At 33.1% G+C, this 15759-nt stretch overlaps 1 protein-coding gene across 2 annotated transcripts in view; it reads left to right on the top strand.

Moving 5' to 3' along the window:
• The window catches only part of adamts3 (ADAM metallopeptidase with thrombospondin type 1 motif, 3), a 200136-nt gene that overhangs the window by 152679 nt on the left and 31698 nt on the right, over positions 1 to 15759 (top strand). For both annotated transcript variants that reach the window (XM_056458158.1, XM_056458157.1), the window contains exon 17: positions 5395 to 5558. In XM_056458158.1, the coding sequence (XP_056314133.1) occupies positions 5395 to 5558 (164 nt within the window). The remainder of the gene's footprint in view (positions 1 to 5394; positions 5559 to 15759) is intronic.

The raw sequence follows: 15759 nt of genomic DNA, 5'->3' as shown, positions 1-15759 counted from the left end.
TAATCCATATATTTAACTTTCAGTACCTCGCTGCAATAATTAGACTCATTTGCATGTCAGAAGGCTGTAGTTTAGCAATTTAGACAGTACTGTACCGTACAGGCCCATATAGCCCCAGCATGTTTCTTCCCAAATATTTCAAATGATTATAAATGCATTTATTAAGCTTAAGTGGTGTATATTACATGCAAGTTCCCACCAGTAGCATCTCAACTTTCTTTCTTTCTTTATTTCTTTCTTTCTTTCGTATTTATTCTGTCTGACTAGTTCATTCTACTTGTCAGTCATCAAATGGACAAGAAAGTATCCTTGTTATAAAAGAAAACAATTATTTCTGTTAAAAACCATGTTTTCTAAGCTGAATGGTGACCATGATTTGTATTTTTTAAGATGTTTAGCAAACAATTTGAATATTTACACAAAACTGTGATGTGGCTTGTAATACATCACACATAATTGTATGTATGCATGCATGCATGTATGCATGTGTGTACTGTATGTACAGTATGTACAGTATTTATGTATGTATGTATGTATGTATGTATGTATGTATGTATGTATGTATGTATGTATGTATGTATGCATGTATGTACAGTTGAAGTCAGAATTATTAGCCCCCCTGTTTATTTTTTTTTCCCCAATTTCTGTTTAACTGAGAGAAGATTTTTTTTGGTAACACTTTATAAAAACTACACACTATGAACCGGTTATTAAGCAAATAGTGAAATCATTATCTGTTAAGCATTAACTCTACATTAATAAGCATTAGTAAGCAGTTTATAACTGCAGCTACAAATGATCTATTCTTGACTTACAACCACATGTATAATTGTATTAATAATTGTAATAATTGTTTAATAATTATATTTTCATACTTAGTTAATGATTATTTTTTCATTACTAAATTAAGGATTGCATTATTTTCAAACCAGTTATTTAAACATAGTTGGTTGTTTTTAAGATCATTCAGAATGGGTTAGTAAATGATTAATAAACTATTAAAATTAACATTTATAAATCTTATTATTCAGGCATATACTAAGAGTTGTTTTGTATGTTAATAAATGCTTCATTAACTCAACTTCATGCAGTTTTGTGACCTAATCTAAAGTGAGGACTATTAATGCTTTATAAATCCCTTATAAATGACAATAAAAGGCTCAGTTAAATTCTAAATAGGAAAAAAGAACATAAACGACATTATTCATTCCTATTTGTTTGAAGATAAATAAATGAAATTGTACTTCAAATTAGAAATAAACTTTTGCAACCTTATCTAAAATAAAATCACTGTACAGTTTAAACATAGCATCTTATTATATTGTTACATTATTATACTGTTGTTGTTTTATCCAATTTTATGTCGTATTTTGACACTCCATGTTATTCAGCAATGTTTAAACTTTACAGTAATTTTACTTTTTAGATAACATTGCAAAGATTATTGTTCATTTGATTCCAAGCCTTTATTTGTCATTTATAAGGGATTTATAAAGCATAAACAGTCCTCACTTTAGATTAGGTCACAAAACTGCATAAGGTTGAGTTAATAAAGCATTTATTAACATACGCAGTAACCATTACTATATGCCTGAATAATAAGATATATAAACGTTGATTTCAATTGTTAATTAATCATTTCCTAACTCATTCTGAATGATCTTAAAAACCACCAACTACTCTTAAATACAAATAGTTTGCAAATAGTGCAGTACTTAATTTAGTAATGAAAAATAATTCATTAACAAACTATGAAAGTACAATTATTAAGCACATTATAAATGTGCTTATAAGTCAAGAATACAGCATTTGTAGCTGCAGTTATAAACTGCTTACTAACGTTTGTTATTGTGGAGGTAATGCTTAACAAATAATTAATTCATTAGATGCTAATGCTTAGTCAAAGATTCATAGTGTGTAGTTATTATATAGTGTAACCTTTTTTTCAACACATTTCTAATAACAATAGTTTTAATTACTCATCTGTAATAACTGATTTATTTCATTTTTACTACGATGGCAGTAATAAATATTTGACTAGATATTTTTCAAGACACTTCTATACAGCCTAAAGTGACATTTAAAGGCTTAATTAGGTTAATTAGGTTAACTAGGCAGGTTAGGGTAATTAGGCAATTATTATATAATGATGGTTTGTTCTGTAGACTATCGAAAAAATAGCTTAAAGGGGCTAATAATTTTGACCTTGAAATGGTTTTTAAAAAATTAAAAATTGCATTTATTTTAGGTGAAATAAAACAAATAAGACTTTCTACAGAAGAAAAAATATTATCTGACATACTGTGAAGATTTTCTTGCTCTGTTAAACGTCATTAGGGAAATATAAAAAAAAAATTTTAATTCTGACTTCAACTGTATGTATGTACAGTATGTATGCTATGGAGCCATATCAGTCTCAAAAATAATACATTTGCATTCATAAAATTCATGGAACAGATGAATTTGTAGTGACTGTGATTGTATTACTAAACAAGTCGTTTATTTAACTGATTCGTTTGAATTAATGATTCGTTCAGTAAGATTTGCTACTGAATGCATTGAATCTAGCTGTTTGCAAATGATATCATCGTACTCAATATTACTGATATATAACGTTACTCAGCTTATATAATTCATGGCTGTTGCATATATATTAGACCTATACTGAAGTTCATTCACTCCATGCTGTGCATTTGACAGTTTTACCATGGATTATGAGAGATGGTCAGCAAAATAAAATAGATGACATGCTATGCATCCATAAAACAGATAACATGCAAGTCTGATAAGAGTCTAAATATTTGTGCCAGTCTGTCAAGATAAAATTGCATAAAACACCTTACTATGACATCATTTTAATGACAAATGTGTAATAATACTGCTAAAACTATGTATTTTATTTTATATCAAATAATAATAATTGAATGGTGGAGCTTCTTGAGTTTGTTCAGTAAGGAGTGTATTGATTGTTGAATTAAAAACTCGACCGTGATTGGCTAGACAGAATATCCCCTGTGTACGAGATGCACCGATAGTAAATTTCTCAGCCGATACCGATAGCCGATTGTTTAGAGTGCTATCTGCCGATACCGATGTACCGATTCCAATAATTCAATCATTCTGAACACAATGCATTTAAAACTTTATTTTATCTAACTGAACAGTTGTTTCACAGAGAACAGTTGTTCATAAACAGAGAAACACAATGCTCAAATTAGCATTAACACATAAAATATGTGTAAAATAAAAGACTTTATAATTTTTTTCTATTTTACTAATTCTTATTAACATAACTAAATATAAAAATGCCATTTTTATTCTAAAAAAACTTTATTCAAAACATGTTTTCTTTATAATCTGAACATCAAGCTGGTGATATTGAATATAAACAGTTTTGATGATATTAACTGATTAATATTAGTTGAATATGAAAAACCCTGTTTTTACAAAGCATTTCCCTCAAATCTATGTGAAATATAAAACTTTCTTTACAAAAAAGCATTTCTGTTTTAAACCTATCTAACATTTTATTCTAAACTTTTTTGATGATATTCACTAAGGACTCACTGGATCATAAAGCATCTCACAGTCATTTAGAATTTCCCTTAAAAAAGTTAATGTCTCTGCATCATCGAACAGCAAACTTATAACATTTTTTTAATGTTCTTCTTAAATGACATCGACATTAACAATTCTGAACATCTGCTCACAAAATCTCATTCAATTCTCTTACTTAAGGTTAAGGGGTAAGTTCTTCTTCACAAATAAAAGCATTTCTGCTTAATCGCAGCTTAAACTATTTCTTTTCTCGTTTAGGATATTAGATGCTGAGCTAAAGGTTCTTTCACTATCGATGCTCGTATAAGGAGTGGACAGTTATTTTCTCACGACTTACCAGTAACCAGTACCAGTAACCAGTACGTTAGAGCACTCTCGTGCCTGGGAACCACTTGCACACTCGCATTCTCCACCACAGTCCCGTTTTCTTGAACAATTTCGCTGAATATGGCAGAGATAGATTCTGTTGAAGATTCTTTTGCTTCTATGTGAGCCCTCTTTTGTTGTATGATATCTAAAAAATAATAATCAGACGTGTGTTAAAAGACGACAATGATCGAAAAGCCTATTTTACCACCCCGTGTCACTGGGGTGGTACGTTTTTCAAAAGGTACACATTAGTACTTAAAGGGTCCATATTGATACCTCAAAAATATATGTTAGCATATATTATAATATTAGTATAAATTATATATTAGTACCTAAAATTTTACGAGAAACACTTTTGTACTTTTTAGGCACTAATATGTACCCTTGAGATATTAATATGGACCTTTGTGGTACAAATTTGTACCTTTTGGAAAGTTACCACCACAGTGACAGGTCGCGTAACTTTATTTCTGAGAGTGTAGTAAGCATGTATAGATGTATGTATGTATGTATGTATGTTTGTATGTATGTTTGTATGTATTTATTTATTTGTTTAGTTTGTTTGTGGGTTTTTTATTGCAATTTTAAAACACGGAACATACAAGGGCAAAAATAACATTACGTTGACATCAAAACAAATACAATATAAAAAGGAAAGAAAGAAAATTACAATTATTCAAAAACTAAATGTAAGGCTTTAAAATAATTAACAGTTCTTTTTGCTTTGGTACTTTTTGTTTCTTTTATCGTGCATAGGTAATGACCTATGTTGTTTGCGGGGGTTTTTAGCTTGCAGATCCTGGTCACCATTCTCTTTTGTTGTGTAAAAGTGCAAAAATGTTTTGCATTATTCATGCATGTAAATGATCCTTTAAAAGGTTGACACTTTCTGAATATGTACACCCCCCCCCCTCTTTTTTTTTCAACAATAAACACGATTATACAAAACATGGAGTAATTCAGAAGCAAACATTGGTTTTGTTTTACCAAACCTCTGTGGTGGTTCTTCCTCCTGCTAATTACTGTTTTAAAACTTTCCAATCAGTATAACCCATATTTAATGTTCTGCAAAAAAATAAAAAAATTTACATTTGAAGTGACATTTGATGACTGTTAGCAATGGTGATTGTTCTGAAGTGTGCACCACTTTTCTTGTAATCACCATTGACATTCAAGCAAATGATCACTTAATTGTTCTCATGCTCTGAGCCAGGCTGTGTCACTTCTTCTCTGTGTCATTATGTCAATGTGTCACACAGCCCACACACTCTTGCCATATAATTCACCAGCATCGTGTTTTTGGGGAAAAAAATAAATTAAAGCTTATAGATATTGAAACAACGCTGTAAAATGCTCATTGTTTTGACAATCAAATGTCTGATTTGATGGCTTAATTGAGCCGTGATTCAGGTCATTTTGTTAACTTCTCATCTCTGCTGAAGAGTTGTAATTAATGACTGATTGCAGCTATCAAGAACCAGGCAACAGGGCATTATGTCCTCAATGGCAAAGGAGAAGATGCGAGATCTCGGCGCTTCATTGAAATGGGAGTGGAGTGGGATTATCTCATCGAGGACGATGTCGAGACGCTCCATACTGACGGGCCACTGAACGATGCTATTGTTGTTCTGGTAAATAAAGCTTTCTCTAATCTAATTTTAGGCTTAGAAATGTGTTTTGCAGAATGCTTGTCTGTGTGTTTTAGGCTCTATATGTAACATTTACTAACTGACAACAACTTTTATTTAGAATTTCGCTTTCCTCTAATTTAGGGTTTACCTTTGAATCATCTGATGTTGATAAAGTTACACTAATAAATAAATAAATACAAAGGTCTACAAAAATAAAAATATCCATAAATTAGCATTTTTGTATTTTGTGATTCATGTTTTTATTTTTATTTCCCCCATTTATTCATAATTTTGAATTGCATTATGGCACCTTGATTTTTCGTCCAAGAACTTTTAACATTGAAAAGATTAAAATGTGACTTTTATTAACATTCTTAATAGCTTAAAGTGATATATTGCCTGTGTTGGTGTTATTTATTATGGGACAAAAACCTTTCAATAAACTGGCAGTACATTATCTGTTTAATTTTGCAGACTTATTTATCTATATATTGTTTATTTTACATTATATTATTTTAAACGGGAGATATCAACGTCCCATAATGCAATCCACAACCGTAAACAAACAGAAAATACAAAATACAAAAACTGTTAATAATCAGAAATATTTTATAGTGTGTCATGAAGCTCTGTTGGGCATGCAGGCTGATAAGTCATATCAAATCTGCTTCTACTCTGTCGTCAACTACATGGCGTAGGTGATTTGTTGCAGTCGCCTCAGCAGGCAATGAGCTTGCTTCTCAACTTTTTAAACACCTCAGTATTGTTTGTGCTATCAATCTGCAGCACCTTTCCAGATACGCTCTTCCAACTCTGTGTATAGATCTGCTACTGGAGTTACATGTATGTTATGTTTGCAGCAGCAGTGTGTTTTATTCTCAAACAGCGAATCTGTGAATATACTGCCAGTAGCAAGTCTCGGTGCTATGCTCTTGTAGCAGAAGCAGCAGACACATCAAAATAGCTATATTTATTACCATACTAAATCTGTACAGGAGTTGTCATGACACAACTGTTAAATTCAAATTTTAGCAAATACATTTTAGTATTAAATATTGTTGTGATGCCTAAATGTGGCATTTGTTATGTTTGTTTCTATTTTATTTATCAGTTTAGACCAGTGATTCTCAAACTTTTAAGCCAGCGACCCCCAATGTAAGATCGTCAAGAACTCGTGACCCCCCCACTACCAAAACATATCCAAACAATAAAAATAACTTATTTTAAGTTTTATAAACGGATTTATTGCATTTGAAATCAACACTAATCAAAACTAACAAGCAATAAAAAAAAAAAAAATATATATATATATATATATATATATATATATATATATATATATATATATATATATATATATATATATATATATATATATATATATATATATATATATATATATGCATGCGTGAGGAAAATATGTCCCAATGAAATCTCGTTATCACAAGAAAACACATTTTTATAGCATAATTGAGTGATCAAAAGATACACGGACGAACCGCTCACCGGCCCTGTACGCACTGACATGAATTTATTAATGAATCTGTTAACTATACGTTAACTGTACTGTGTTCTCACAGATGGTGTCTGATATTGCACAGATGCTTTTCACATATACCTTATTATTTGTATACATCATTTTAATAGCAATACCGGTCTTTTCATGAGCTGCAATATTAGTTTAATCTTGGTGAGTGCAAGCCCTTTTGCGATGGTGTACGTGGTGTTAAATTTTACATATAGCTGACAGCGTCTGGCCATTAAATAAAGGATTAAACAGAACCTATCGTGCTTAAAATGTGTAGATATGGCAAACAGTTACCTGAAAGTTCCATCCCACAGACTTTACAGTTAACGCTTTAGTTATTTTCATAGCGGACTTGAAGCCAATGGAAGTCTTTTATCCACTCTTGGAAAAGTGTAGATGGTAGATTAACATTCACCACGTGATCAGTAATCAGATGTGCCATTATTTGTAGCTTTAGCTGATTTCTAAAACTAAATCTGTCAGTGTTGTTTTCATTCTCTCGTCTTCAGCGCGTTACATTTTCGCGGTTGTAGCTCCTGTCATCTGAAGGCAGAAGGCGTTGACTGAATGGTTCAGTCTAGCGCAGTGGGCCAATAGGAAGAGAGCGAAGGCGGGACAAGTGTTGCTGGCCTTGTTTACTGCAGCAAGTTGACATGACAACAGTTTTAAACTGTTCTTGAGCGCTGCGTTTTAAGTGCAAAGATGCATTCTGCCTGAATGTGTCCTAAATACTTTATGAATTCATCAGTGATATCTTTATAAAATCGGAAAATATTAGCTTTCACTTGTAATACTGAAAAATATTTATTATAATCACTGAAAATTACACAATTTTTAAATCACTCTCGCGACCCCTTGAAATTATTCCCCCAGTTTGAGAACCACTGGTTTAGACAAACATATATTTAAAGGGCACCTATTGTAAAAAATCTACTTTTCAAGCTGTTTGGACAGACATACTGTATGTGTAGGTATAGTGTATAGACCGTCATATTGGGGTGATATAAGGACACCCAATCCTTTTTTTTTCAATTTAACAACATAAAAACGGTGGACCAATTGGAGCAGTTTTCAGATCGACCGCAACTTGACGTAGGAGTGCGGTCCCCCCGCCCACCAATACAGACTGACAGGCGTGCATCACCATAACCTCAGTTTGTTGTTTCACGTCCGCCATTTTCAGCATGTGAGTCAAAGCGATGTCACTAAAGGAACACCCTTGCTCTATTTTTAGATGTATGGCTCATTGGGCTCAACAAAAGATCAACATTCACCACATGATCACTCTCATCGGAATTATTGTTTGTAACTTATTTTGTTTGTAGGTAGGTTTGCAAACATGTGTACTTTTCATTGCGTCTACCTTAAACTTCAGAAAGTCTTATTTGTTTTATTTTGGCTAGAATAAAAGCAGTTTTTAATAAAAAAAAAAGCTATTCAAGGCCAAAATTATTAGCCCCTTTAAGCTATTTTTTTCTCGATAGTCTACAGAACAAACCATCATTATACAATAACTTGCCTAATTACCCTAACCTGCCTAGTTAACCTAATTAACCTAGTTAAGCCTTTAAATGTTACTTTAAGCTGTATAGAAGTGTCTTGAAAAATATCTAGTCAAGTATTATTTACTGTCATCATGACAAAGATAAAATAAATCAGTTATTAGACATGAGTTATTTAAACGATTATGTTTAGAAATGTTTTGAAACAAATCTCTGCGTTAAACAGAAATTGGGGAAAAAAATAAACAGAGGGGCTAATCATTCAGGGGGCTAATAATTCTGACTTCAACTGTATATACTTCAACATTGCTTAAGTATACCTCAGTAAATGAACTTAACATTTTAGCTGTTCTACAGCCTATTGTATTTAAAGATGTTCTTGAATAAATGGATGCACCTTGCTCTATTCACAGATGTACTCTTTTTGTCAAAGGCCAGTTGCGTGGCAACATGTGTTCCTTCTAATTTCCTTAATTGGGTTTGAAATTGGCTGGTTGGCCATAGCAACCATTTTGTAATTTAATATTCTCCTGTTGCACATGTGGAATGAATGTTCAGATATAAAGTGGCAATGCACTTTTCCTTTCCTGTTTGGAATTAAACATTCAATCCTCAATTTGTGGTTGTTTAAAACATGTAATAATTATGAATTAGGCTGATCAGCCCATTAATAAGTATGTTAATGAAAATACAAAGTATATTAATCATGACTTAATATGGAAATATAAAATAGAAAGATGATTAGAATTGAAATAAAAACTACAACTCTGCAGAATGTGAAGTGTAGTGCTGTAGAGAAATGTGTCCTTGTGTGTGATACATGCATCTTAACACCTTCCCCTCACATAGTGAATAGCACTGCTCAGTATGCCTCACCATACACTGAACACAAACATCACAGCTAATGTCTGTTGCTTTATTTCCACTATGTTCATCTGACAGTCCAGACTCATCCAGCAAACACTAATAAATATTGCTTTTGCTGTCTTTGATATAAGTCAAAGGTGTTTATAAAAGGGATAAAGTACATCAAGGCGTTTGTTATCGCAGAATAAGGCTAATTAAGTCTAATCAGCAGGACAATGTGAAGCTGTTGTATAAGACTGAAGGGAAAGCTAAATTGTCCGTAGTGTATGTGTGTGAATGAGTGTGTATGGATGTTTCCCAGTAATGGGTTGCAGCTGGAAGGGCATCTGCTGTGTAAAACATATGCTGGATAAGTTAGTGGATCATTCCGCTGTGGCGACCCCTAATGAATAAAGGGACTAAGCCGAAAAGAAAATGAATGAATGAATATTCAGTTTTACAGAAGCCTATATTAAACTGTTTTCACTATTAATGGCAAATTTGAATAAGCAGGAAATGCTTTTACAATGCATTCGCAGCACTGAACATGTTCCCAGATTACCTCGGAGGAACAAACTCTGTTGGATGGATGTGAAAGCTCAGAAACTCGTTGTGAGAATTGAGATGTCTGCATATATGCCAGTCTGCCAGATAAAATTGCTAAAAAAAAAACTTAATATTTTAGAAAAGCTAGTTAAAATTTGCATAACCAATGATTGATCTTATCCATCCGTGAACTACAAATAAGTAGATATGCAGCCTATTTTTTGATTACCTGACCAGCGCATTAATCGCAGCATCCTATTGCGCAGTGTCATCCATGTGACAGAACTCGTCGTGAAGAATGAAAAAGAAAACGTGACATATTCGTGTGATCTGACCGGGGCTTTAGTTGCCATTTCCACTAGGTGTCATGTTCATGTTCTAGGTGTGTAACTTTTAAAAATCTGATCACAATTGGATTCTTCTTTCATATGTAAATGAGATTTTATCAATACGTTAATTAACCTCACCCTGAATGTGGTCATTTGCATGAGGTCACTGCTTATTTGCATGAAAACGAACTTTTTTCATTGAATTTAATTCGGATGCACTTACTTTTGCTATTGCAAATCCTTAACATTCAGAGACCTTTAGTCCTTTAGTTTAGTATTTTAATTTCCTATAGAGACATCATTTTGAACATGATTAGCAAGATTTTCATACACATTGTTTTCATTAAAAACTTGTTCATTGCTCAAATGGAGACCTAAGATGTGACCTTATATACATTTTAACCAGATATATATTTCAGTACTGAGTAAAAAATCCCCCACCACCCACGTGAAGCGGCTTAAAGCGGTGCTATGATGCATGTGAACCAAAGGTCCTTGAGTTGAAGAATATGAGTGAAGATCACCCGTCTTTGAATGTGTCAGTTAAAGCCCAATCCTTTCATCATCTCTCTGAACTTATTCTTTAGCTGCAGATCAGAGGCCAGTGTGAATGTGGAAGGTTACTAGAAGAGAAAGAGAAAAATTGTTCTGGTTACACTGACAGTTAAAACACAATGCAAGTGACATCTGTGATGTTGGGCTTTGAATGGGTTTGAAAAGACGATTTGAGTGTGAGTGCTCGCTGGATAGAGCTGAATGGATATGCAAGGTATTATATACTGTGATTTTTTTTTTTATTTTAATTTTTTTTTAGGGGACAAAAAATGCTGTAAAACTCATGCCAAATGAAGAATTCATTCTTTATTTTAATTCAAAGTGAGTGTTATTGCAGTGAGATGTGATAACATTAGTCATTGGGAAAAAAAACAAATGAGGGACACCCATTAAACATGTTAAAATGTTTATTTGCAAAGCCTTTAAAATAAGGGGGTTGTTCAATCACTACTGCTTTGAATATGAATGATACATTTGTGATAAGAAAGATTACATGATTATATCTATACAGATTACTCTTTGTAGCTGAAGCACATTTACACTGGAGATGATTGGCATGTTTACAATTCCTCTCTCCATTTTGCATTTTAATTAATTTTTAAATGTATGTTTTTCTATTGTTAACTATTAGAGTGCGGTGTTTCCTCTAGGATTTTGTCTAGCTCTGGCGGCAGGCCTTTTTTTACACAGATCTACCAACTACCTGTGGTGTGCTTGCACGCTGATTTCCTCTGCTCATGCACAAAACGTCTTACACGCCCCCTCAAATATACGCTGCTCAAGCGCAGATCTTCTTGTGCTCTTAAATAAACGCTGTTGAAGTGCGATTTAGTGCGTTTACGTAACAAGTACGTCTCCAACATTTATTTGATTCACAAGGAATATTCCTGAATGTCTCCAATAGACCTAGAGCGGTATTACTGCATCCTGAAGTAAAGTGAAACGGCTGTACGTCGTGTTTGCTGGCCTCACGCATCACGCACCTCTCAGTTAGCACGTAACCTTAAAGGGTAAACAAATAACGCACAGCACTACTACTGTTACAGAAAAGTTTGCGCTGTTATAATTTACTTATCTTTTAATAAGCTTTGGTGTGATTATCACCCGCTATTTAAAAAAAAATACGACTGAATGTGTTTAATGAGAAGCTGTAATGTAGCCGTGGCGGGATTAATTTTGGCGTGGCGCCCCGCCATGGAAGAATGAATGTAGCGGAAACCATGGAGTGTAGAGGTGCAGGGAGTTTACGTTTAGCTGTAATAAAATCTGTCTAAGATTTTGCACTTGATATAGAGGGCTAGTTTGAACATTTGTATTACTTGTATTTCTTGCATTTCATATATGCTTTTGCCCCAGTTTGTGTTTTAAGAACTAATTTCTTTTGTCAGAAAACAAATTTGCCAGTCCTATCATTTGGATCACGTTTTCAGTAATGTTTGGTATGCAGTTCTGCGTTCATGAGAGCAGAAAAGAGAGAAGGTTTTTACTAGATTATCTATATATGTGGCATTTTTTCCTGTTGTGATTATATTGTCATTTCCTTGTGCTTAGTGGTTAGCACTGTCACCTCACAGCAAGAAGGTTGCTGGTTTGAGTCCCAGCTGGTCTAAGATGCTTCTCTGTGTGCAAATTCTTCATGTTCATGAGTTTCCATGTTCTCCCTGTTTTCATGGGTTTCCTCCAGGTGCTCTGGCTTCCCCCACAGTCCAAAGGCACGGTATAGGTTAATTGGGTAAAGAAAAAAATGGTTGAAGTGAATGAGTTTGTGTATGAATGAGGGAGTGTATGGATGTTTTCCATTACTGAATTGAAGCTGTAAGGGCATCCACTGCATAAAACATATGCCAGAGTAATAGGCAGTTCATTTAGCTGTGGTGACCCCTGATAAATCAGGGACTAAGCCAAAGGATAATGAGTGAGTGATCTATGAGCCAAATCATTATGACTGGCCTTCTCGCTAGATAACCGAGAGGTGGTTCATTCCGCTGTGGCGACCCCAGATTAATAATGGGACTAAGCCGAAAAGAAAATGTATGAATGAATAGGGACCGAGCACCAAAACGGAAAATGAATATTTTCCTGATCACATTTTCAGTGAAACAAACTGTATTTGTCATTAAAATGTCTCATTAAAAGTGTCATTAAATAAATTTTTACAGCATCATTTAATGACGTCTTAATGACAAATTAAGCTTGTACGTTGAGGTCTAAAAAATCATAATAATGTGTTATAAAATTCATGACATATTTATAATAGCTTTATGACAATCAGGTTTATGACAGATTTATGACAAGTTTTGTTGTCTTGGTAATCTCAAGTTGTCAGCAAAGACAAAAAAACTGGTTTTGATGTATAAGCTTATGTCAAGTTGTCTGAACAAACAATGTCATCTTTCATTTAAAATGTCATAACTGAACAAGTGACACTTAATGACTTTTTTTATTAGCATGCACACAATCTCATTCACATTCTTGATGTGTTTATAATCAATGATGATTATAAGCATTTAATAACACCCCTTCAAGGGAAGTATGCATTTTAGTGATGCTGTCTAGTACACGTTCTGGTGTTCAGGAGTGGCTTAGGATGGCAATTTGCAAGATGGGTTGTGGGCTTTCAGTGCTATCATATTAGTGCTATAAAGTTAGTATTGTCCAAGATCTCCTATTGCACCTTTAAGTGAACATAAATAGTTGAGCACATGGGTGCTGTCCAGTTTTGAGTCTTTCACCTTTGCACGAAATGTTTTATATGTTTTATTATGGAATTACCTCACTTAGATGTTCACTTTTTTTGTTTATTTGTTTATTTGTTAGACTTTATTAATCCCAAAGGGTAATTCACATGTCATAGCAGAGCTCTCCATACTTAAAATAGATAAAATAAGTTAAAATTAATAAAATAATATAGAATATTATTAAAATAATATAATAAAATAACATATATATATATATATATATATATATATATATATATATATATATATATATATATATATATATATGTGTGTGTGTGTGTAATTTATTTTATCTATCTATATTATCTATCTATCTATCTATATATCTATCTATCTATCTATCTATCTATCTATCTATCTATCTATCTATCTATCTATCTATCTATCTATCTATCTATCTATCTCTCTCTCTCTCTCTCTCTCTTTATATATATATATATATATATATATATATATATATATATATATATATATATATATATATATATATATATATATATATATATATATATATATATAAACAATAATAAAATTACATTCATACTGCACATCTTAGTTTCAAACAATGAGTAGACACCTCGCCACTTTGGAACTATAGGGTTCTGTCTGCATTCTAAATGATTTAGAGATATTGTGCTTCAAAGTTTTTGCATTCCATAAAGCAAACAATATGTGTGTAACAGTTCTCTTTCATACACTAATACAGGCATGTCCAAGCTCGGTCCTGGAGGGCCGGTGTCCTGCAAAGTTTAGTTCCAACCCCAATCAGACACACCTGGGCTAGCTAATCAAGCACTTACTAGGCTTTCTAGAAACATCCGTGCAGGTGTGTTGAGGCAAGTTGGAGCTAAAATCTGCAGGACACCGGCCCTCCAGGACCGAGTTTGGACACCCCTGCACTAATATGACAGAGACCCAAAATGAACTCTAAATGTAAATTATCAAAGTTCTCTTACATTTGCAAATTGGAGTAAATAAACCAGGGTAAATGCAGATAGAACCTTCTAATTCTAAAAAGTCATTTTACGCTTGGAATTTTAAGGTTCTATCTGTCAGATCATTAATTGAAGCATTACTTATCAAAAAATGCAATAAATATATATAAATTGGTGTTGTAACAATATGGTGATACTTGAGAAAGTTATTTTAGGCCCTCTATAACATGTTTCATGTTTTAGGATGATTATTTTTTCTTGTTCAAATTAAGCACACAAGGCTGTGCTAAATATTTTATCCGGTGCAGATGTTAATTTTATGTAGTTAATATAGTAACATTTATAAAATTGTATGCTATATATAAATTATTGAATTAATTTATTGAATTAAATGTCCTATAAATTAGATTAATTATTTAATTAATTATTTGCCCTTCAAGGCCCTACACTGACTCTCTCTCTCTCTCTCTCTCTCTCTCTCTCTCTCTCTCTCTCTCTCTGTCTCTCTCTCTCTCTTTCTCTCTCTCTCTCTCTCTCTCTCTCTCTCATCTCAATGCTGCTAAATCATCGCATTTACACACATCTTTTCAGTTTCAGGTTTCTTCTCCATTTTGTGTGGTGCTGCATTACTTAGCCAACTCTGATTTTGTCTGATTTAGCCTTTCTGGTCTTTCCCGCTGTCAATAGAGCAGTCTGGTGAAATCTGATCCTGATTGGTGCTGAATATTAGAACTGAATATTCTGGTTTTGTGACTCAGCCAAAATAAATCAAAATGTTGTAATTAATGAAAAAAAAAAATCTTCTTTATCAACAATTGTAAAAATATGGAATCTGCTTGTAATTTGCTCATTCAATTAAGCTAATTGGTCAGCAGTTAAAAGAGAGTGCCTACAGAGCTTGATGAGCTGTTGGACTTGGCTAATTAAAGGAAACATGGCTCCAACAAGAGAGCTATTGGCTGAAACTATGGGAAGGATTATAAAACTCAAGAGAATGGCAAAAGAAGTTGGCTGTCCCCAGTCATATTGGTCCAATTATATATTAAACATGAAAGGTTATAAAAGGGAAGTCCGCAGTATAGTACATTGATTGCGAACATTGATTATGACAAGCCACAAATGAAGTGATTATCATCATGATCTCATAACCAAGACACATTTAGTTCTGGGTATATTAGACGGAAGTAAACAATCAGTTCTCATAATCAGCATGTTTCATGCA

Source organism: Danio aesculapii, chromosome 5 (assembly GCF_903798145.1).
Source record: "Danio aesculapii chromosome 5, fDanAes4.1, whole genome shotgun sequence".
Taxonomy (NCBI): Eukaryota; Metazoa; Chordata; class Actinopteri; order Cypriniformes; family Danionidae; genus Danio; species Danio aesculapii.
The sequence above is the reverse complement of the archived record's forward strand: the minus strand, read 5'-3'. Positions and strand labels throughout refer to the sequence as shown.